Source organism: Lonchura striata, chromosome 30 (genome assembly GCF_046129695.1).
Source record: "Lonchura striata isolate bLonStr1 chromosome 30, bLonStr1.mat, whole genome shotgun sequence".
NCBI lineage: Eukaryota > Metazoa > Chordata > Aves > Passeriformes > Estrildidae > Lonchura > Lonchura striata.
In genome coordinates this window covers 595,678-618,683 of record NC_134632.1, presented here as the reverse complement: position 1 = coordinate 618,683, position 23,006 = coordinate 595,678, and the positions used below count along the sequence as shown (strand labels likewise).

Sequence of the window (23,006 nt, the reverse complement as noted above, 5' to 3'; positions counted from 1 at the left end):
TGACTCAGGCTGGGAGCTTTGCCTGAGAAAGAAGCTGAGGTGTTGGCCCCAGTCATTAATAAGTTATCGGAGAAGTTGAGCTGCAATGACATCATCTCCTTCTTATGTTACTACAAGGAACTTAGATCCTGTTATGGGAGAGGAGGTAACTCAATCGAGCCTTTCAAGATAAACTCAGACAGGAAGAGAGACACGATTGCCTGAAGGCACCAATTAGACATTTCTGGTGAGCTCAGCTCTGTTCAGCTGACACACGTGTGCACTGGGGCCAGGGAGACAGGAGCTCCTCTCCGGTGTCCCAGGGCTGGGGTGTGAGGCGTGGGCAGCCAGCACTTCCCCTCCGTGCTGCTGGCTCAGCCCTCACACCTTCACTGACCACAGCTCTCCCTCCACGATGTCCTTGCTTTGTGTCCTGTGTCCTGCTGTGGACAGGGACCCACAGAGGAGCTCCCTAGTCTGGGAGCCCAGCCCTGCACCACTCAGTGCTGCACATGACCTTCAGTGGCAAGTCTCCTCCAGCTTTATCAAGGGAGATAATAGCCCAATGTGTGGTAAAACATACTGGGAGGATGGGCTGCAGTTTGGGGTCCCAGTGCCCTGCGGTGACTGGGCTATGGGGAACATCCCAGTCTGTGCTGCAGGCTAGTTCCTGCACATGAGTGGCCTAAGACATGCAGACAGACAGCTCTTACTAGCTCTGATGTGTGTGGGGAAAGAAAAAACAGCAGCAAAATTTGGAATATGTCCTGACAGCATGGTATTGAGCATTTCTGTTGGTTTCCAAGCTGCAGCTCCCCCTGCAAATGCTTCACAGCCAGAAGGAAATGGTAAGATACAGGTAAATTTGTTTCTGCCAGTCATAGGCTGAGGTATTTTCATCACATCTGTTAGGGAGCAGAGAGACTGCTTCTGGATATCCCCTGGTTATTCTGGGTTTTGTGCCAGTTATGTTACCAACAGCTCAGAAAAACATTTGTACGTTCTCTGAAACACTCTGGAAGCATCTCTTGGGAAAGACAGCTCTTAGAAACTGCTGGGTCTGTGGCACAGAAAATGCAAGATCTTGGATCAGCTCAGGATTAACACAAACCTCACAACTCACTCACAGCACTGAGGACTGCACAGACCCCACCCCAACCAGACTTCCCCAGTGGCTGCACTGGTGGCATTGGCTTGTCTTCTGCTCTTTGGAAAGGAGGAATCTCCCACTCTTGACATTTTCTCCTTAGAAAAGGACTTCCCTATTTGCCTGGTTCCTTCTAGAAGTGTTCCTGATCCCACCATCCTCTCTGGACTGCTCCTGACAAGAAGGCAGTTGATTTCTCCACAAGCATTTATCAAACACAGACAACATTCAAAGCAGTGAAGGGGCTCTTCCAAGGCGTGTCAGGCCCTTAGCCTGGAACTCAATATGAAGCTGACCTGAAAATGTCCTGCCCAAGGAAATGCTTCCTTTTCCCATCCTACACAATTCCTCTGCCTCCCCAGAGCTGTCACTCCACAGCAGCAGCAAAGCAAGCAACTGGCAAGCTGAGGCACACTCACATCTGGTGCTGACCTGGTCCTCTCACCCTGGCTCTGCACAGATGTGAACATCTGCTCAGGGAGAAAGATGCCTCAGACCAGTGGACTGTGGATGTCCTTCCAGGCAGCTCCCTCTCTCACTACCCCTGTGGTCCCCAAACCTGAGGTGACTGCAGGCACTTTTAGGACTTGAGTCAGTGTCATGTTGAAGTCATAGCCCTGTAACTCTCAGCAGCAGCTGCAGCTCTAAACCCAGAAACTGAGACTTTCAGCAGCTGCTGTTTTTCATAAGCTGTTGTTCTTGAATGTGCCACTCAAAATCACCTCCTGCATGCAACAGACAGGCCAACACTCTGCAGAGCTGTGCTTGAGCCCCTGAAGTAATTTGGAAGTCTTGGCCATGCTGACATCTGGAGTCACTGTGTGTGATCCTCTCTCCAGACCCATAGCACTGCTTGACAGCAGGCGTGGGACAAGTCCCTCTCCTGAGCCATCCAGCAGCTCTGCCAGAGGCGTCTTCCTCTGCAAGCAAGCAAAGGGTTAAAGCTTGCAAGGAAAACCAACTGAGTGATTTGGTGAAACAAAGATTAAAACATCTCCGTGGAAGGTGAGGAGCCAGCCCTGGCCTGTGCTGTCTCATTTACCCACTAATCAGCCCAATTACCTCAGGTATAAATCATAACACAAAACACTTACGGAGCCAGAGTTGCACACTGAAGAAAGGAGAGAACTGTTGGGTTGGTTTTTGTTTAGTATAATTGATATAATTACTAACAACTCTGTGCCAAGAACTTCAGCTTTTCTGCTTCCAGAAGAGAGTAGAGAGCTGTCTGAAAGCCATAGCAATTAGCAATCCCCACATGCACAGCTTTTATTAGAAAGAATGCACATCTACTCCAGAAAGAGCCAGCAGCTCCCTGAGGAGCAATTAACCATCACTTGGTGCCAGGAATGCAGCTCTCACTGAGCCCATGTCCCCTCATCAGCGCTGCAAAGGCACATCAGGAGTCCTGCCCATCATGCTGCACGTGAAATGCCTTCACCTGGGCACTTCCTTGTTCCTAATTTTAACTTACCTGGCTGCAGAGAGGTGCATCTTGCTGTGCTGAGGTCCAAGCAGGCTGCTGATTCTGACACTTCTCAGGTGCAGCTCATTCTGCCAGCAGAAAATCTCCCTTTTGCTCCCCTGAGGAGTCTGTGTGAGCTCTGATCTCCACACTCCGGAGCAGACTGACAGTAACCCATGGCTGGAGCTTCCCAACACCCCGGCGTGTCTCATGGACACATCACACCTCACCAGGAGGCCACTGCCAGCCCCTGCAGAGCTGAGGAGCAGCAGAGCTGGGGCTCTCTGAGTGCTGCAGAGGTGACCTCTCTCTGGCAGCGAGGTGTGGGGGTGCAGAGCTGTGGACACACGAGGCTGCAGCAGTCCAGAAGCCATCCAGGAGTGTTAACAAACTCCTTGGATGGATCCAAGTACCTCAAAAACCTCCACCTGTGCTGCACTTCTCACACCCATGGACATCCCTAGGGGAAAAAGAGCCCTTCCTGAGGGTTGCTAAACAGCCACAGAGCAAATCCAGCAGCATTCAGGGTTTCCCCAAGTCCTGGGGCACCGTCACGCTGAAACCAAACTCCTTTGTGGGTCAGACTGAGGAGTTCATGAGCAAAGTGGGATGGAAAGTTGGACAGCCATGGGCTCCACCTCGCTCCCTGTCCCTGCTCCTGCCCCTGTCCCTTTCCCTGTCCCTGTTCCTGTCCCAGCTCAGCCTGGCTTACCAGCCCCTGGCTCTGGTTCAGCATCTCCGTTTCTGAAAGCTTAGTTTGGGTTTGAGAAATTATAACCATTCACATGGGTATTTTCATTGTCTGTTCTTTAAGTAATTAAACTTGAAACTGAGCATTCACTTTAAAAAAATTTTCAGTAAACTTATAGGGATTTGGATGAAAGAATATCTATGGGAAAAGTAAGCAATGCTGCTTCTTTTTTTTTTTTTTTTAACAGCTTACGATGCCAAAACCTAACAGAATTATTATGCTGAGGAAGGAATGGAAAAAATAAGCAAAGATTAATATTTTGTGGAGAAGCTTTAATTTTGCTCAAAAAGTTCTTGTTTGTCCCAAAACATTTTGATGAAATTTTCAAATAGATTCCTTAGCCTTACACTGAGCTCCTGCAGGGTTTGCTTTTCTGATCTTTATTCTTTGGAACTGTTCTCTCAAGAAGATGAATGATGTTATTCTCTGATTTGTTTATAGTCGGGGGGGCAATAAGTAAATTGGAGCAGAACTTGCAGTGCCTACTCTCTCAACAGGAAAAATCAAAATCCATTGTCTTGTGTTGGCCCTCTGAGCAAAGACACAAAACCTGTGGGAATGGAGCTTTGGGTGTGATGTGCTTTTGTGATCCTCTCAACAGAACAGAATCACAGAATCAGTCACAGAATCACAGGATGCTTTGGGTTGGAAGGGACCTCAAAGCCCATCCAGTTCCACCTCCCACCATGGGCAGGGACACTTTGCACTATCCCAGGTGGCTCCAAGCCCCATCCAGCCTGGCCTTGGGCACTTCTAGGGATAGGGCAGGCACAGCTGCTCTGGGCACCTGTGCCAGGGCCTCCCCACCCTCTGAGGTTAAAACATTAATGTGGAAAAAATGGGAGTAATGGAATAGGGGTTTAACCCACCCTGGGTTATTATCCCAGCCTCAGGTGATGCTGTAGCAGAGCTTGTACTCTGCATTTAAAGCACATTTTCCTGAAGCTCTCAGGAAAGTTTGACTGCACTTCTTAACCGGGTACAATTCTCCAGATTTGTCCATCCAGGTCACGCCAGCCAGGGCAGGAAATGCTTCTTTCTGTGATGTAGGGAAGGTCTGTTTCCCAGGATTATCTGAGAATTTCACCCAGGAAATTCTGCCCACACTCCCTTGCAGAAAGCAAGGCTTGCACCCAGCCTCTGCCCTGCTCCCACTCGTGATGGGGCCTTTGGTCTCCTCCTCCTGCAGTTCATTGCAGTGTTCTGTGAATTAAAAAATGTTGGTACTATTTGAAGAAGGATCATATCTGAGGAGTTACAGTGACTACGGGGGTGCTCTAGTGCTCAACTTTCATCAAAAATATTACTTTATATAGTCAAGAATACTAATTTCTTTACCACATTCCTTTCTAGAGGATCATTGATTTGAAGGCTGGGCCATGACATCTCTGTTAACTTCCTTCTCTCATGCTTTGATAAGAGACAAAATGTTTCCTCTTTGCAATTTGAATTCAGAGATCTCTGCCTTAGATAGCTTGGAAAAATAAAATAAGCTCTGTTGCCTGTGGATGGAAATTAAAATTTTGTATAATTGGTTCCTGGTATTTCGTCCAAATTTGAAATATTTTCCGCTTATAATTTGGTTTCAAAATCTGCAGATAACACATTGTATCCTGCTCACCATCACTGCAATAAAAGGTCTTTAGAGAGATTATTCCCAAACCTAAGTTTTAAAGTTTTCTTCATAATAGCCTTAATTTATTTTTTTTTGGCTTGTCATGTTATTTTGAAACAAAAGCAAGTGTTCAAAATTAAAGTTTCTCACCAAATTAAACCTCAAGTTCAACCACCTTAAGCTTTCCACAGTGATTAAAAATAAGCAATTGGCAAATGGAGGGAAGGACAGGCCCGAAGGTGTGATAGCAGAGCACAGGCTCAGTTCCTGCCCGTGACACAGGGGCACAGTACCCCTGGTGGTTGGGATCACTCACAGAACACTGAGCAGGGCTGTGACACATTTCCCATTTCCAGCGAGATCCCTTCCCTCTGGAATGGGGCCGTGGCTCCTGGTCTGGCTGTCCTGCACAGCCGTGGGTGTGAGCTGAGCTGGCATTGCTCAGGCAGATCCACAGCAAGCCCAGCCCTGGGAGATGCAGCTCTGATGCTCCGAGTTCAGGGGGTGGCTGTGAGCCACGGCTGGCCCAGGGGCCACCCAGAGGGACTCAGCCCCACCACGGTGCTCCAGAGGCTGCCATCAGCTGGCAGCACCAAATGGCCATCAAGGAGGAATGGTCCTTGTGATGCCTTGTGAAGGCTGCCCTAGAACAGAGGCTGGACAGAGCTAAAGAATAAAGCAGGGATTTATTAGGAGGCCTCCATGGATCCACCTTGGGCAGCACAAGAGCCCAGCCAGGGCTGCACCCAAGGTGAACCAAAATGGTCACAAAATGCACAACTGGTCACGGGGTCTCTCACTTTGATAAGTTCTGCTCCATTTGCACCTTGCAGTTCATTGTCCCATTCCAGCTTTAGCCCATGAAGTCTTGTTTTTCTCTCTTCAGCCCACATTGTTTGTGCTCTTGGGCCTGAGATTTGAATTGGCTGTCCTTGGTCCCCAGCTGGAGAAGGAGCTGTTTTGTCTCCCTGCTCTGTGCAGAGGGCTCACCACCCCAGACCCACACACTAAAGCAGCACAGAATGTGAAAAATAGAAAAGCCAAAACCTGAGGCATTGCGTGGCGGTGGCAGACATCTCCCAGCAGAGCTGAGAGCGTCACCAACACCTTTTCATGTTAATCACTATTTACAGCTCAATCCAATCTCCCTGGCCATCAATCCATCCCGCCTCTGCATCGCTCCCTTTGCACAACACCCGGGAAGGGCTTTCACTGATCCCCACCCTGTTTCTCTCCCACCCAGACGCCTGGATGCAAACCTCATCTCCGTGGTGCCCGACAGGAGCTTTGAGGGGCTGCTCTCGCTGCGTCACCTGTGGCTGGACGATAACGCCCTGACGGAGATCCCTGTGCGTGCCCTGAACCACCTGCCAGCGCTCCAGGCCATGACCCTGGCCCTCAACCAGATCTGGCACATCCCTGATTTCGCCTTCCAGAACCTCAGCAGCCTCGTGGTGCTGTAAGCCTCCTCCACTTCTTATTCCCTCGCTGGGACAAGGTTCTTCCCAGGGCCCCTCCTCCTGTGGGAATCCCTGCTGCTCACTCCCCCTGGGGCGAGGGACAGAGGTTTTCTTCCCCCTTATTTGATATGAAATGCTAAATTTACCTCTCTTGATTTTTTTCATATTTTCCCCCCTTTTAAGTGAAGAGCTAGAAAGCTCCCTGATATAATTCAAGAAATGCTTTATATTAAAAAAAAAACTCAGCAACTAGAAACAAAAACTAGATTGTTTTCCTTGAAGACTCAAGCAACAAAAACCTTTTCATTTCTTTTCCTCCCTCCAATCCCTGTGTTAAAACTACAGAAATTTCTAGCAACATGAAAAAAAATAATTAAATTGCAACAACCTGCAGTCAGGTCAAAAAAGCAATATTTTAATTTCAAGGAAAACATACCAACTCACTCCCTCTCCTCCCCACTCCCCGCTTTTATTACCAAATACGATTTTAAACCAAAGGTCTAACGCCAACACCTTGGCCAAGCCCGTGCCTGCTTATTTGCATGAGTGTGGTACATCTGCAGGTCAGCTGTTGCTGCCCAATTCGCCTCGTAGGCATCTCCCAGGCAGCGTTGGGAGAGCAGTGCTGCTGCTCCAGGATGGAAACGCTCCCTCCATGGGCTCCCACGGCCTGGGGTTCCTGGGCTCCATCCCACCCCGGTGCCGTGGGTGTCCCGGACAGCGCTGGGCTGATAAGCACAACCTGTCCAGGTCCCCCAGGCAAGCTCCCAGCCACAGGCAATCTTAGCAAGCAGCTCAGCTCTTGAGATCAGCTCTTTGGTGAATTCAGCTCTTCAGAGATTTCAGCTCTTTGGTGAATTCAGCCCTTCAGGGATTTCAGCTGTTTGTTTGCCACGGGCAGACACAGGGAGAGAGAGGAGAAGGCTGCATGTGGTTCCACAGCTGTGTCTTCATTGGCAGCTCCTGCGAAGGGTTTCAGTGTCAGCTCTTCTGCTGCGCTGGGCAGAAATGGGGTTTATGTAGGGTACAGGGGTTTTGGAAATGATCCAATAGCCAGGGTCGAGGCGAATATGCCCTACAGTCCTACAGAGAGATAACAAAGGTCTGAATGCAGACAAGGGGCTTCTTTGGTCCAGTCATCATGACTTGGCATTTCTTATCTTAGGCGAGTGACCGCCAGGGAGGCCTTGCAGAACCTCTGGCTGCTACAGTGGGCAGTGAGACACCAAAGCTCCTGCAGAAAGGGAACTGATCCCTCTGGCAGCTGCTCAGGAGGGGCATCCTTTCTATCAACTGAGCCTTGCAGATTATCTTCCCTTTAAAAGGAACTTCACATGTGCAAATTAGATGCTTATTACTTCTTTGGTGTTGATCAGCAAGTTTGGGTGTGATTGACAAATGGTTTAGAGCTCCTCTATCCACATGAAATGCCATCTCTAGTTTGGTAATTTGTACTGATAGCAGGGTGTTAAGTAACCTCAGCATGTAGTGCCTTAGTGAAAGTTTAGCAATTATTTCCCTTTCAGAATTTAAAGTGTTTACTGAGACCATCCAGCATAGAAAGTGCTTGGACAAAGCACAGTTCAGAGTTTTATTAAGCACATCAAATTCATCTGTTTAGACAAAGCATAAAGGCTTATTTAGGAGAAAAGCAAAAAGCAACTTGAGAAAAATCAAAAAAGTAGTTTTCACCCACAATAGTGCTCATTCTCTAAGGCAACCCCTGGCCACCATAATGCAACCACTTCAGTCAGCTTTAATAGCTCACTCAGCGGGTGAGCTGACATCTGGGGCTTCATTTCAGCCTCCAAAGCATGCTGCTTTCATTCCGGCTCATCCCATACTGTGGGCAAGAAGCAACTCCTTAATTAACCAGGCAAGCTTGAGAAATAAAAGTCATTGACCATTAGGTCACAAGGGAGAGAATAATGTCCCACCACATACAATTGGAAGGGAACACATGTGTGATCCTGCCAGGCTCTGTGGGACACGATGCTACATTTTTGTGGGATCACAAGTGTTTGGCAGAACTGGCCCCATAAATCTCTCCCATGCTTCCATGCAAGCCCTTGTCAACACATCACCAGTGGAAAGTCACCCAGTGTCTCTCCTGTGTCCCAACCAGGGATAAGTCCCTGCTCCAGACTCACCCACCGAGCTGACAAGCAAAAGTTCCCAAAACACAGCCAAGCTGGAGACAAGACATTCCCCACCAGGGTGCAGATGGTGTGTGTGCCTTCCTCTGCCAGTGTCTGGATTTGCAGGTAGATGGAGGATCTGGCTGCTGCTCTAAACATGGGAAACTCCCAGCTACAGGGTGTTAAAATGAGCCCCTGGGGGAAGAAAGCCGAGGGCAGATGGGGCTGAGCACAGGGGAATCCCTCCTATACAGCATGGTCATACTCAGGGACACGGCTGGTCATGGCTGGTCATGGCTGGTCATGGCTGGTCATGGCTGACCACGGCTGACCACGGCTGACCATGGCTGGTCATGGCTGGTCATGGCTGGTCATGGCTGACCACGGCTGACCACGGCTGACCATGGCTGGTCATGGCTGGTCATGGCTGGTCATGGTTGACCACGGCTGACCACGGCTGACCATGGCCGGTCATGGCTGGTCACGGCTGGTCACGGCTGGTCACGGCTGGTCATGGCTGGTCATGTCTGGTCATGGCTGACCACAACTGACCACAGCTGACCATGGCTGGTCATGGCTGACCATGGCTGGTCATGGCTGGTCACGGCTGGTCACGGCTGGTCATGGCTGACCACAACTGACCACAGCTGACCATGGCTGGTCATGGCTGGTCATGGCTGACCGTGGCTGGTCATGGCTGACCGTGGCTGACCATGGCTGACCACGGCTGACCATGGCTGGTCATGGCTGGTCATGGCTGGTCATGGCTGACCACAACTGACCACGGCTGACCATGGCCGGTCACAGCTGGTCATGGCTGGTCATGGCTGACCGTGGCTGACCATGGCTGGTCACGGCTGGTCATGGTTGATCATGGCTGACCACAACTGACCACGGCTGACCATGGCCGGTCATGGCTGACCATGGCTGGTCATGGCTGAACATGGTTGGTCATGGCTGACCATGGTTGGTCATGGCTGGTCATGGCTGACCGTGGCTGGCCACAGCTGAGGGCAGGAGCCTCCCAGGTGCAGCTGCACCGTTCCTGCTCCACACCCCTTGTGCCCTGGGCAGAACTATTTCACCATCCTGCACCGCCACAAGCATTGACATCAGAGCCTCAATCTGGAATACTTTAAAGGTTCAGTGTCTGCTAATAAATGAAACCTTTGTTGAGGAATTCCCTGATCTTATTCCCATTTATTGCTGCTGCAGGCTTCAAGCTAGGGCTGCAGACTGTTCAGTGAGCAGAGTCCCATGTAGATCACTCATCATGAAATCCACGACTCTCCATAACTGGCACCATCCTTTCCCAGCTTTAATAACTGTAATAAGGGCTCCGTGTGCTGGGGTGTTGGCACTGTGCTTTGATGGCAAAAGAGAGGTGGATATTTGATCAGGATAGGTTGTCACTGTTGAGACAGGACAGGAACAAAAGAACTCAGCCTTCTGAACTGGAAGGCTAGATGAACAGAACTCAACTCAACTGATTTATTTTGAATACATTGCTCTTTTTATAGGGAACATTGTGCAGACTAATTGCATTGGTCTTAAAGTCTTAAAGTAAAAACATCTCAACCATTGGTGTGCAGTGAATGATGCACGGTGGCAGAACATACCTATAAACAATATGGATAACAAGAGAGATAGAGAATTATTTACATTCCTTTCCAACTCTTTCCCAGGCCCAGCCTGGTTATAAACCTCTCTTTTTCTCTCTGACTGAACTGAGAATATTCATAAATAGTTAATGGGAATAGGTGGTTACCTTCCAGTCTGATCTATTCAGGACCAAATGTATCTTAGTACCTGCACACAGAAATAATCCTGAATACTTTACAGCTGATGATTTGTATGAAGTAAAGGTTGTTTTACAAAAATCATCATCTTTCTTGAGCATAAGAGATTTTTCATTCAGCAGTCAGCATCTGAAACCCCCATGCTGCTGTGCTGACAGTCCAATGAAGTGCCTGGCAGCAGTTTTCAGTAGTGTCCCTCATTTCCTCTGTCAGCTGAATTCAGCAAGAAGTCTCAAGCCAGGAATCACAGCACCTTCTTCAGTCCCACTCTTCAGAGGGGTCCTCAAGTAAAATCTTTTGATGCCAGGAAATCCCCCATGCTGCAGACGTGTCCTTGCTGCCACATCTCTGCAGTGGGCTGCAGTTCCCTTCTTCCCTGATGGCACCCTAGGAGCTCTCAGCAGAGATGCTGGGATGTGTGTGGGACACAGAGCCTGAGTGAACGTTCCAAAACAGGTCAAGCAGTAGAGACATTTGCCCTGTAGTGAGGGATCTGGATAGAGAAAATCTTCAAGTAGTTTTACTTTCATCACATAGCAGAGAACCCCTTAAGTTAAAGCAAATTAGGTCAAAACCCAGATCCGTCCTTGTTTGGGTCCACAAGGAGCCTTAGCTCCTGGAAACCTCCAGGAATCATTTTGGGCCTGTAATGGGAGCAAAAGAGAAGCTCCACTCCTCTAACCTGGCCCTCGCCTTTGCCTACCTGATCAAAAAAATGGACTCTGGGAAAAGTTGTTCTTGTGCCATTACCAGTTAGTTTTGCTTAACGCCCTCTAATTCTTGTGCTCTGTGTCCATCTCCTCTGTGCCACTGCTGTATTTATGTCTACTGCACCCTTCCCTCAGCTCAGCTCCTCCAGTCCCCATCCAGTTACCTGGTTTGAAACATGGAATCCCAGGATGGTTTGGATGGGAAGGGACCTCAAAGCTCACCCAGTTGCACCCCTGCCGTGGGCAGGGAAACCTTCCACTGGCCCAGGGTGCTCCAAACCCCATCTGGTGGCCTGGAACACTTCCAGGGATTCAGGGACAGCCACAGCTTCTCTGGGCACCCTGTGCCAGGGCCTGCCCACCCTCACAGGGAAGAATCTCTTCCCAACATCTGATCTAAGTCTACCCTCTCTTAGTTAAATAAAAAAAATCTACCCTCTTTCTCCCTTGTCCTGTTACTACATATCTGTGTAAAGTCAGAAGTTAGTTCTCATATTACACTTATTTTTTCCTTCACACCTTCAGATGGAGAGACCAGCTCTGTACACTGCATCAAAGACAAAAATTAATTCTGGTTTATATCATGGTACAATGCTGTTCTGTGCCCTTTCCCTCTTCTAGCTATCCCTGTCACTTCATTTGCTTTTTTCATAGCTACTAAGTACCAATACCTCTTTCCTGGAGATATATAAAATCCTGATAGTGTGTATGCTCATAGAAGACTGGTTCTCCCCTCTGCTGTACTTGTCAGTCACACAACCTGAATATCAGCTGATAATTTATTGTCAAGGTCACTCAGCAGCTGAAAGCATGAAAACAGTAAATAAAGGCTCTCTAGTAGAATTCCTCTTTCTTACAGTTTTTGTCATTAAAGGACATGATGCAGACCTCTCTCTAACAGAATGATTTAGTGACTAGAAGAGAAAACTTCTTTGCAAGATTTATGGGTTCCCATTCCCATTTTTCCTTGTTCTGGCAGAACAGTGGCTGAGACTTTCAGAAGGGACCACTGCTTTTCAGTGTCTTCCTTACCTAGGAGCAAACATAACACATCCCAACTCTCCAGGGAAGCTGATCACCAGTCATTTCAGTGACATCTGTGGGACTTGGGGCTTCCTAGCACCACAAAGCCCAGTGAATCCCTGCCCTCACCTGTGCAAGGGAGTTACCAGTGTCTCTCTGAGAAGTTGTAGGCAACCTCGGTCTTGGCAGGGAGTGCAATTCATATGCATGTGCAATTCATTATCACTGAGAACAATATTGCCTGGAACATCTGGGTCCCATTCATGAGCCTTTTTATTGGCAAAAGTGCCTTTTCTCTCGGAGGACCAAGCTTGCTGCCTTGGCAAAAGTGGATTTCCTTCTCCAGCACTTGAGGAAGAAGCAAATCGTGCTCCAATGCACCCTGAAAATGTCATTTCAGATGGAGCTTTATTCTTCACCAGACAAGCCTCATGCTGGTCCTCCAGTAATGGAAACAATCCATGGAATTTGCGCCATTTATGATTTAGATCTGTCTACTTATCCATGGCCAAGTTGAGGAAAAGAACAATTTTGCCACAATAAAGATGGAAGCTCATCATGGCAGTGGCTCGTCAGGGGAGAATTCATATGATGTCAGATTTGAGCTTGGTTCAAATCATCTAATGCAAATAATTGATGGGAAATGTTTGCATTTGTCCTTTTTGAGAAGAAAAAAATGAAGTCATTAAAAATGAAAGCAATGGCAAATCCACCACTTCTCTTTGTAGTCTGTTCCAGTGGTTAATCATCTTTAGTGTTAAAAAAAAAACCCGCTCATATTTCCCATTTGAATTTTCTTTGGCTTTGACTTCAGACATTTGTTCTTATTATTCTTTTCTCTGCTAAATCACAGAACCATTTTAGTACCCAGTTTCTAACCAGGAAGAATCCTATACATTACACTGCACTCATCCCCTTGATCTTCTTTAATAAGCTAAACAGATTGAGTTCTCTAAGTCTTCATCCTATTTTTTTTCCAGCCCTTGGATCATTTTTGTTGCTCTTCTTTACACCCATTTCAGTTCATAAACATCCAGTTACCAGTGTGGGTATCAGCACCACATTTATCCTGCCAGATCTGCTTTCACCAGTGTTCAATGCAGATATTGATACAATTTCCCTTTCCTTGCCCATATAGACAAGCACCTTCATTAAAGCATTATTTAGGCACCAACTCAGCTTGCTTCTCTTCTGTGTAAGACAAATGTGCAGTGCCCTTGGAGGTGGCATTGCCAGAGTTGAAGCTACTGCCTGTGTTGGACTGTCTTAGACTGTTCTCAAGACCATTTAATTCACTGAAAAACTAAATGGAAAAGGAAGTCCGGTAAAACCTGAACAAATTTGACTAAGGGTGCTGCAGGAATGATGGAGGAAAATCACATTTATTCCCAATTTATGGTAAGATCTTGTTGGCAAGGAGAGAAACTCTTCCTTCTCAAATCTGTTGCATGTTTCTTATTGTGGGTCAGAATTGATCTTGTAGGTTTTTTTTTTTTTTTTCTGCTTTGTTTCTAAATTCTCACCACCTGAGGCATCAGGCAGGGTGCAGCCTCTCTCCCCAGCCTGCACGGGGATTCTCACTGCTGCTGGTCTCGGCAAGGCACAGCAAGGGCTCACTGGCAGCAGAGGAGCTGGCTTGTCCCCGGCAGGTGGGAGCTCTTGTGCTGCTGCAGGAGGTCCCAGGAGGTCCCACCCTGCCAGGGTCCAGTGTACAGTTGCTGTTCCTGTTTCTGATGGAACTGCATGGCTGAGAACAGCCTGCAGGCCTGCCCACAGAACAGCAGTGACTGTCCTCATCCCAGGCAAAGCCTTTCGTGGGTGACTGCCCAAACCCACCCTCACCCCCTGGCACTGACCTGCCAAGGAACAGACCCAGCTCCTAAAGCCCATTGCCCTTACCAAGGTGACTGGTGGGTTTCAGCAAAAGCTTAAAGACTTCCCATGTTTTTGCATCATAGGGGTTGTTTATAGCCCAGAATCAAGTACCTTGAGCTGCTATCAAACCAGCTGAGCTGTAATTTACAGGGCAGAATATAACGTCGTGTGGGCTGAGCTCAAATCGACAAGCACTGGAGATGTTGCAATTCCACTTGTTAAAATTTGTTTACCAGGGGAGAAAAAAAAAAGGCAGGATGGAAGACAGGAACATCTTTTCAAGTGTTTACCTTTCCAGCTCTCTTGTTTCTATTATTGCCATGTGGTTGGGTAACTCTAGAGTTCAACTTGGACAGCAAATTTTTTTATAACTCCCTTTTTTGGTCGCTCATAATTTTCTCACCAACAAAGAACTTCCTTCGGATGATTTTCATTACTCTGCCTCCAAACAAAGCAGTCTAGAGCCAAATATATACACAGCAGGTGATTGCTTTTCTCTGCTGTCTCCTTGTCTGACTGCAGTGACAGCAGCCAGCTGGTCAGCATGTCTGAGCTCGGACAAGGTGTCCAGTCACACTGTCCTGACAAATCTACGGGGAGCTCACACCTTCCCTGGCACTCAGCATTCCCTTGTCCCCTCACCGTCCCCTCACAGCAGACAGGGGTTTGGGCATGGGGTTCTTGTGGTACCTCTTCATGCGATCCCACAGCAACTCCAGACCCCAACCCTCGCTTTGCCAACTGCAGTATCCAGTGGCAAAGGAACTCAAAGTGGTTTGCAGCACCAACTGAAGAGAAGGCAGCATGACTAGAAGCTGCTAACATTTGATGGAGGATGTTATCTGGGCACAAACTTCTTTTCATGTGACAAAGAGATGTTTCTCCCATAAGATTCGCATTTTTATCTCAGGCTTCTTTTCTCCCCTAAAAGTCACAATCTAAGTTTTCTTGCAGGCAACATCCTTTTCTTTTTTCCCATTTGCTCCAAGGAGCAAACGTATTTTATCAGATATCTTTCCCTTCCCTTCCCCTTCCTCTGAAATGTTTCTATGCTCTCATCCCAACCATCTCAGGCTGGTTTCTGCTTTGCGGGCCCCTACCAAACTGCCCTAGAGCCTGGCTGTTCCTCCACTCCCAGCTTCCTTCTGCTTTACCCTACAATATTTGGCAGTGGGAGCTGCCTGTGCTCAGCCAAACAGCTCACGCTCAAATCCAGGTGGAGTGAGAGATTTTTCAAGCTGAGACACATTTAGATCAAGCAGCAAATAATGAAAAAAACCATTTATCCACCTGCCAGGATGGAGCCTCCCCCAGGCTCTTGGAAGGCGGCAGCAGCATTGGACAAAGGCTGGTGCATCCCTTGCTAGTGCTATCATGGGCATGGGACAAAAGGATCCCGAGGGGAGTGGTATGGCAGCAATTCACCACATGGAGTTGGTGTTAAAAGAGGATCTGAACTGATGGGGAAACCTACCCTGAGAGACCTGCCCCTCTTGGTGGGCAGTTAGCACACAGAGCCTGGCAGTGCAAGCACGGGCATCAGCAAGGGGGTTAAGGGCAGGCTGCTAGAAGTGCAGACTGGGCAGCAGTGGGGTGTCTTCTGGTTTTCAGCAGACTTTTCTCAGACTGCTCACAAGAACTCTGTCCATGGACTCGGAGGTGCCATTGAGTGGGATTTCAGAAGGAGCTGCACAATTAGCCACAAGTTCATAGCTGTAAAGGAAGTGACATGGAAGAAGCACTGAGATGTGCACACATACACAAGAGTCTCTGATAATCCAAGACAGGGAATTCAGGGATTAAGGCCTTGGGTTTGACAAAAGACTGAGACAGGAGAGTGAGAAATCCATGGAAAAACAGAACCCAGAACTCCAGAACTCATCACCTACAGAGCTTCCAAGCCAAAATTACCCCAGGTGGCTTTGCAGGGGCCCCCAGCATATGGCTTCCCAGTGCCAATGTTAAGGCTGGGAGCTCCCAAGCCTGTAAGCACTAGATGTTCGTGGCATGTAGCAGCAGGATGAAGGGGAACAGGAAAAAAACTGTTCCTATGGTGCAGAGAATGTGCATCAGCCTGTGGCATGGCCCCAGCACTTCAGCTAGGCACTCTGAAGCACTGAACTGAAGATAACTCTCACTACAATCAAACTGGAGCTGGTCCAGGAACTGTTTTTTTTTTTTTCCTTTCAATGTAAAGATAATAAACTGTGACTAACAGGATGATTTTGCACTCAAAGTCTTCTTGCTGGTACTAAGCCTCCATGAAGTCCAAATATAATTGTGTCCTTAGATAGCCCCCAGTGCCCATGAACAGCTGGTGAAGCCACACTGTGGGCTGAGCCCAGAGTAAGGTGAGCTCCAGGGTGTTTCTTGAAGCTTCTTGCTTTAGCATGTTCATCCACAGCCACCTGACAGCTGTGAAGGTGGAGATCTCAGGGAAAATCCTGCATTAGCCTGGAATTCCTGAGAGGAATGGGAGCTCTTTAGCTTTCTGCAAGCACTACTGCACCCAACGTGTCTCACGGGGTAAGAGAGGGAACCCCATAAGTGCCCTTGGCACCCCAGCCCAGACTGTGCTCAGCTTACAGGACACTCTGGACCACGGCTCAGCCCACAGGGAAAGGTCAGCCTGCAGCCCCACTGACCATCTGTGTTTTGTCCACAGGCACCTGCACAACAACCGGATCCAAAGCCTGGGAGCCAACGGCTTTGATGGGCTGCACAGCCTGGAAACCCTGTGAGTGCCCTGTTTCATTCTCTGTCCTAAAGACATGGGGTGTGTTCATGGCCCAGCACAGCAAGCATTGTCAGATTAACCCCTTTTCTGACTTGGAGATGGGGTAACTGAGAGGCATTTTAAAAACTTTTCTTTTATTGGCAGCCTCTTGAGAAGGGTGAGACAATGCAGGAGTTATAATTCATGCCATCACAATCAGAAGCCAACGATTTTCTAATTACAACTCATTATAAGCATTTATTGGCCTATCAGCTTCAGCCACACCATACTGTAAATGCCTTAAAGCCAATCATCAAAAATTACCTCTTGTGGGTCCTACTACAATATATCTTTCATAGTTCTAGTTCTTCAAAGTATCTAGTCTTATTTACAAAACCATTCTTTGAAATTTATTTCCAGTTCCATTTCTCTCTCAGCAATGTCTGTCCTATTCCATGGCATTTCTAAGTCAGCATTTCTTATCTCAAAGTTTACATACAGATACACACTATATGAGCCTTCTGTCAAGCTTTAAGAATTCTCTACAAATCCATTTCCACATGCAGGAAAGGGGGTCAGCCCCACACTTGTCCCTGAGGGCAGCAGCAGGGCTGTCTCCAGGCATGAGTGGTGCCCAGGGCATGGTGCCTGCTGGGGAGGGAGAGCCTGGGCTTTCCCCTGTGCCTGTGCTGCTGCTGCAGGGGATCTGTGCATGTGAGCAGTGTGGCTGGCGAGGGGTTCCGAGGCCCTGGACACCATCCCAGGCCAGGGGCAATCCCAAGAGCTTGGATGCATTCCCTACTCAGGGAGTGTGTCTCCTTCCTCAGCACACGGGCGTGGTCCTAAAACCTCCCCAACTCCTGACCCCAAAGCGAGAGGCTGGCTCAAGTTTGGGGCCTGGAAAGTCCTCAGGGGTCGGTGGGGTATCTCTGAGGTGATCTCGTGTCTGCTGGAATCACCCATAGCCAGCTGATTTCATTGTGCACAATGTGCTTGGCACGGCTGGGAAACAGCCGGTGAGAAGACTGCAGCGAGGATGGGAATCGGGAGTGAACTCACCTCAAGGACACACCTTCAGGAAGGTAGATTGAGATTGGATAGCAGGAAGAAATTCTTGGCTGTTAGGGTGATGAAGGCCTGGCACAAGGTGCCCAGAGCAGCTGTGGCTGCCCCATCCCTGGCAGTGTCCAAGGCCAGGTTGGAGCTCGGAGCAACCTGGGATAGTGGAAGGTGCCCCTGCCCATGGTGGGAGGTGGAACAAGTTGGACTTTGAGGTCCCTTCCAAGCCAAACCATCTGTGATGAGCAGCTGGAGCTCACCCTGAACTCGGGGACAGTCTCATCCCACAGCCTGGACACACATGCCCTGTGCTGTGACAGCTGCATGAGTGGCCTGGGCCTCGTGCTGTGTATCAGCCCAGGAGGAAACATAAACAAACAAACAAATAAATTGAGGCACTGAAAGACTGGAAAGGGTGCTTGATGCCTCCAATTGTGCAGAAACATGTCCCTCCATGCAGGCTCAGGGTCAGAGGCAGGCCCTCGCCTCCTGCCAGGAGAACCAGGGGGTCCAGGCCATGGCAGAAGGAGATGCTGCTTCCCAGCATTCAAGTGCCACTCAAGGAGACAGGGCCCCTCTGTGCCCAGCATGGTGCCAACAGCAGCCATCAGGCAAGAGTGGCAGCAGCAGGCAAACCCTTGGTCCCCAGACACACTCCTCAGGGCAGGACCATGACACACATTGTCTCTTCCTTGCAGACTGGCAGATCCTGGGACCACCCAGAAGGGCTCAGCTGGGGAGAGGCTGAGCTGTGCCAGGGCTGGGAGGCTGATGGATAGTCTCCTCTGGTGACCCACGGGTCCCAGCTTGGCTTTCTCCCCAGTCATTTCTGGTGGTCACAGGAAAATATGTGAGGGCAGAGCTGTGGCACCCAGGCTGCACAAAGGCAGGGAGCAGCAGGAGGAAGCAGAGAACTTACTGATTGAAGAAAACCTTCTTTGGACTACGCTGTAGCAGACATGCAGGAACATCCCAGCCTGCATCTTGGCAACCCTTCTCTGTAGGCAGGGTGGTTAGAGATGCTGCTGCCCATCCCAAGCAGAATGGAGCTGCAGAGGCAAAGATGGCCTTTTTTTTGCTGTGGGAAAGACTAAAGGGAGATAATTCTGTTTCCACAGCCAGTTGTGCAGAATGTTCATTTTCCCTCTTTTCCACTCTGCTCCCACTCTCACACTTTCTTTACCTTTTGCTGCCCATCCGAGGTGCCACCCAGCACCTGGGGAGCTCCATGTCCCCTGCTCCCAGTGCCTGCAGGGCCAGGGCTGTGCAGCTGTGTGGGGACTCTGGAGCACTGCAGCTCTGCAAGCCCTGCCTCTGCTGATGCTGATCAGGCAGCCCTGGAGGATCCAGCCTCCAAGGGTGGTCCTGTTGGAGCAGGGCACTGCCTGTGTCCAGGCCCTGCAGGATGGACGGGTGTGAGGGTCCCACAGCCCCACCCTGCACAGCTGCCTGCAGCAAGGAAGGTGCTGGGGCAGACAGCTCCAGACTCTCCACACTCTCCTCCACATCTGATTGCTCTGAAGAAGTGTCCTCCAGAGCAATGAGAGACCTTCTGCTCCTCTTGACCTGAGCATCCACTTCTCTCCTTCGGGCCAGCAAGCATTGCAGCTCAGTGATCCTTGGGGTACAGATGTTCCTCAAGTGGAGCCACCCCCCATGTTAATCCTTAGCACCCACCTGTCTGCTGGCCAAATCTGGCAAGTTCTGGGGCAAAAAACTGCCAAGCTTTTGGTTGACTGTCCCAGCCAAGCTGCTAGACCTGCATCTACCTTCCACCTCTCAGCTCCTGTGCATGTGGAGACGATTACAGGCTCCACATTTATCCTCTAACTCAAATTATGATTACATTCTGTTGACAGCACTTAGCACATTTTCTTGGCTTGTGGAGGCCAAACCATGTTCTCAGTTACCCCGTGGGTGTTACCTCCTGGAAGGCAACAGGATGGTAAGGGTTGGTGAAGACAGAAATTTCTCCAGGGTTCCTAAAATGAGTATTTGTGGCCAGATGTTGATTATAAACCAGGCACAATAGTTGAAGAACTGTAAAATTTGAGTGGAAAACATTGTTCAGGTTTTTCAGAAAAGCCTGGGAAGTTTTAGGTGCAAAAACCTCTGTCTCCCTAAGGGAGATATTTCTTCTCATATTCAGCTAGACATGAAACCGTCTCTTTTTATTAAATGCCAAAACCCTAAGAAAAGCAGCAGGCACTGCCCTGTGCAGTTCACAGCAATGTGTGAGCTGTGTAAGTACAACCACACTGCTCACCTGCTCCAAGTCTCAGCATTTCTGCAAAAACAGATCCCAGTGGAGCATCTTTGCTCTTGGAGAAGGCTTGGCACTGATATTTCAGGAGAGCAGCAAATCTAGAAAGAGGTGAAGTCAGATGAATTACTTCACATTTCCCTTGCACTGACCTGCAGCTCCTGTGGACAAGTCAGCTCTGCCGAGTGCACAGCAAGAGCAGCTCTGTGTTCTCCACTGATGGGGGAACAGGCAGATGTGCAGCACCCACCAGGTCTCAATGAGTCAAACACCAGCATGAAACTGGAGAAAGCAGCTCCAAGAAAATTTTCTCTGTCAGGGCAAGACCTGGCTGCTCCCCAGCCTCCCCCCCAGCCTTCTCTTCCTGGGAAGGAAAGTTGGCAGGTAGGCTGGAAGCAACTCAGAGCAGCCTGGGCCAGGTTCCAAAGGGGTTTCGAAACAGCCCTTTAAACCAGTGAAATTCCCTCTGCAACTCCCATCAGCCTGAGAGATGACACAGAACAACCCCACAGGGCTGTGGGAAGAAGCCCCAAGCTGAGCCATGAAACCAGGGAGTAGATGGCCAGAGTGGGAGAAGCCTGGCATCTTTTAGCCCTTTCCCAAAGACATGGAGTGAATAAGAGTGTAAATATCCTGATTCTTCCTGTAGCCCCTTTGGGTTAACGGCCTCAATCCTCCACACAAGGTGTAAGGTGAGGGGATGCCCACGGGAAATGCAGGGAGGAGCCAGCACTGCCCTGCTGGGCACGGAGACCATAAATACCAAGGGAAGGACATCCATCACCCATTGGCCTGTGGCCAAGGTGAATGGCAAGTGGCCTGGCACAGCAAGGTGAGGGTCTCCTGAGAGGGTGAGGAGTGGGGAGGTGAAATGAAAAAGAGTCAAGAGAAGCACCATCTCTTGCAAGAAGTAGGTGCAAGGCATGCCAAGAGACTGCAGACACAATGCTCTTTGCATGCTTCCCTGTTCCAGATTTGCCCTGTCAGTCCTGCCCTGTGGTGTATCGTCCTTTGAGATGATTAACACCTGCAGTAAAACATCTGGGACCCTCACCTGTTTCTGCCATTTGGATGGAAAGATCTTGAATTCTCCATTTTCTGATTATCTTAGACCTAATTTCTCAGTCTTTAACAAAGCAGCAAGAAGGGGAAGGGGTTTAGACATCTTCTAGTGGGAGGTGTCCCTGCCCATGGCAGGGGCTTGAAATGAGATGATCTTTAAGGCCCCTTCCACCCCAAACCATCCCATGATTCTGTCATGAGATTGGCTGTGTATCAGAAGCCTGGTGAGTAGAAGTGTCATGGGAAAGCTGATGGAAGGAGCAGTTCAGCTGCAGCCAGGAGCATCCCTGCAGTGACAGAGACTGATTCTTGGGAACACCAGAGCTTGTGCTCAGGGCTGGGGCAGGGTGCTGGGGAGAGCGTGGCCGTGGTTTCAGAGGAGCAGCAAGGGAGAACTGCCAGCCAAAGGCCTGCCTGGTGCTAACACAGGGAACAGCTTCCCCATGCTCTGTGAGGAAAGGACTTCTCATGAGGGGATGGATCCCTGTGACATCAATTTCCACAGGGAGGCTGCTCTCATGCCCAGGTTTCCTCCTCACCACTTCACCTGGAAAGCTGAGCAGTGTCCTGAGGTCCCTGAGCTTTGCTTCCAGTCTGAGCACAGTCCAAAGCCTGAGGAACAGTTGCCCCATACCAAACAGTGCTCAACTTCAGCCTCGTTAGGTAGGTAGTCGTAACACTGAATTTCTCCCTCTGTGTCCCTGAAATATGAATATTTCATGGATCACAGCTGAAGGGGAATGAGTGAAGCCCCCCTGCACGATGAAGCTCCAGGTCACTGTCTGTGCAGAGGGATGGAAGGGGAAGCTGACCTGAACCTGTGCAGCCACAGGTGCTTGGGTGTGTGTGCATGCCTCAGAGACAGCCATGGCAGCTGAACCTCAGAGCTGGCCCCAAATCCCACCAGCACACACAGACCATCATTTAGCATTGCCTTCCCTGCTATTAGGCAGCCCTCAGCCCTCGGTGTCCCCATGGCAGAGCAGAGCAGAAAGCAAGTGCAGAGTGCAGCTGGAAGGGGACAGAGGCTCCTCATGGATCTTCCCAAATCCTCCCCCAATGCAGTTGTGGAAGTGACTCATTAAAAATGCCCCTGGGATGTGATCTCTGCTTTGGAGAAAAGGGGAAAGCATTTTTTTCTCCCATATTTTGTCCAAGCAGGGAGAGGGGTGGTGGCGCTGGGGGCTGACTGTCACACACACCCCCAGCAGGAATCCTGAGGTGAGTCCCTGGTGCAAGGCAGGTGGGCAGCAGCAGTGGCTCTGGCAGGGCTGTGCTCCCAGGTGTGGCTCAGCTGGCTGGCAGTGCCAAGCAGCACCCTGGCAAGGGATGTGCAGGGTCCCCCACCACAAAAGCCACCTCACATTCCCCAACACCTGCTCCGAGCTCTGTCTGGAGCCGCTGAGGCAAAGGGGAAAGTGCAAAAGTAAGAGATGTGATCCTGCCAGTGGGCCCTGCCATGGACACGGCCGAGTGCCAGGGAGCCAGGACGAGGGCAGGGGCCAGGGCTCCCCTGCCTTGGCACACCCACAGGCAGACCCTGGTGCTGGCAGAGAGCAGAAGCCTGTCCTGGCAGTGTCCTGCCTTCCCAGCAGGGCCAAGGTGACTCCGGGGGCACAGGCAGGGCTGGAAATGGATGGCTGCTCCCCAGGACCAGCTCAGCACGCTGGAGGCCAACGGGCTGCAGCCAAAACAGGAACAATCTGCCCCAGAAGTGCTGCTCCCCTGGGAAATCTCCAGCCTGCCTCTGACACGGACGTGCCCAGGGAGGCCACGCAGCCCTCGCCCATCCCCTCCACCTGAGATGACCCCGCTGTTTCCTATCTGCTGGATTCTCCCTCCCCATCCGCATCCCTGCCAGCTCCTCCACCCATCACAGCAAGGAGATAAATCACTTGGAAACAGCAAATCTCCATTCATTTAAAAACCTTTTAATTTATTTTT

At 49.7% G+C, this 23,006-nt stretch overlaps 1 protein-coding gene across 1 annotated transcript in view; it reads left to right on the top strand.

The window, feature by feature from the left end:
* The window catches only part of LGR6 (leucine rich repeat containing G protein-coupled receptor 6), a 154,851-nt gene that overhangs the window by 96,039 nt on the left and 35,806 nt on the right, over positions 1 to 23,006 (top strand). Inside the window, exons 5-6 of the mRNA XM_021527716.3 lie at positions 6,201 to 6,416; positions 16,628 to 16,699. Of these exons, the coding sequence (XP_021383391.2) occupies positions 6,201 to 6,416; positions 16,628 to 16,699 (288 nt within the window). The remainder of the gene's footprint in view (positions 1 to 6,200; positions 6,417 to 16,627; positions 16,700 to 23,006) is intronic.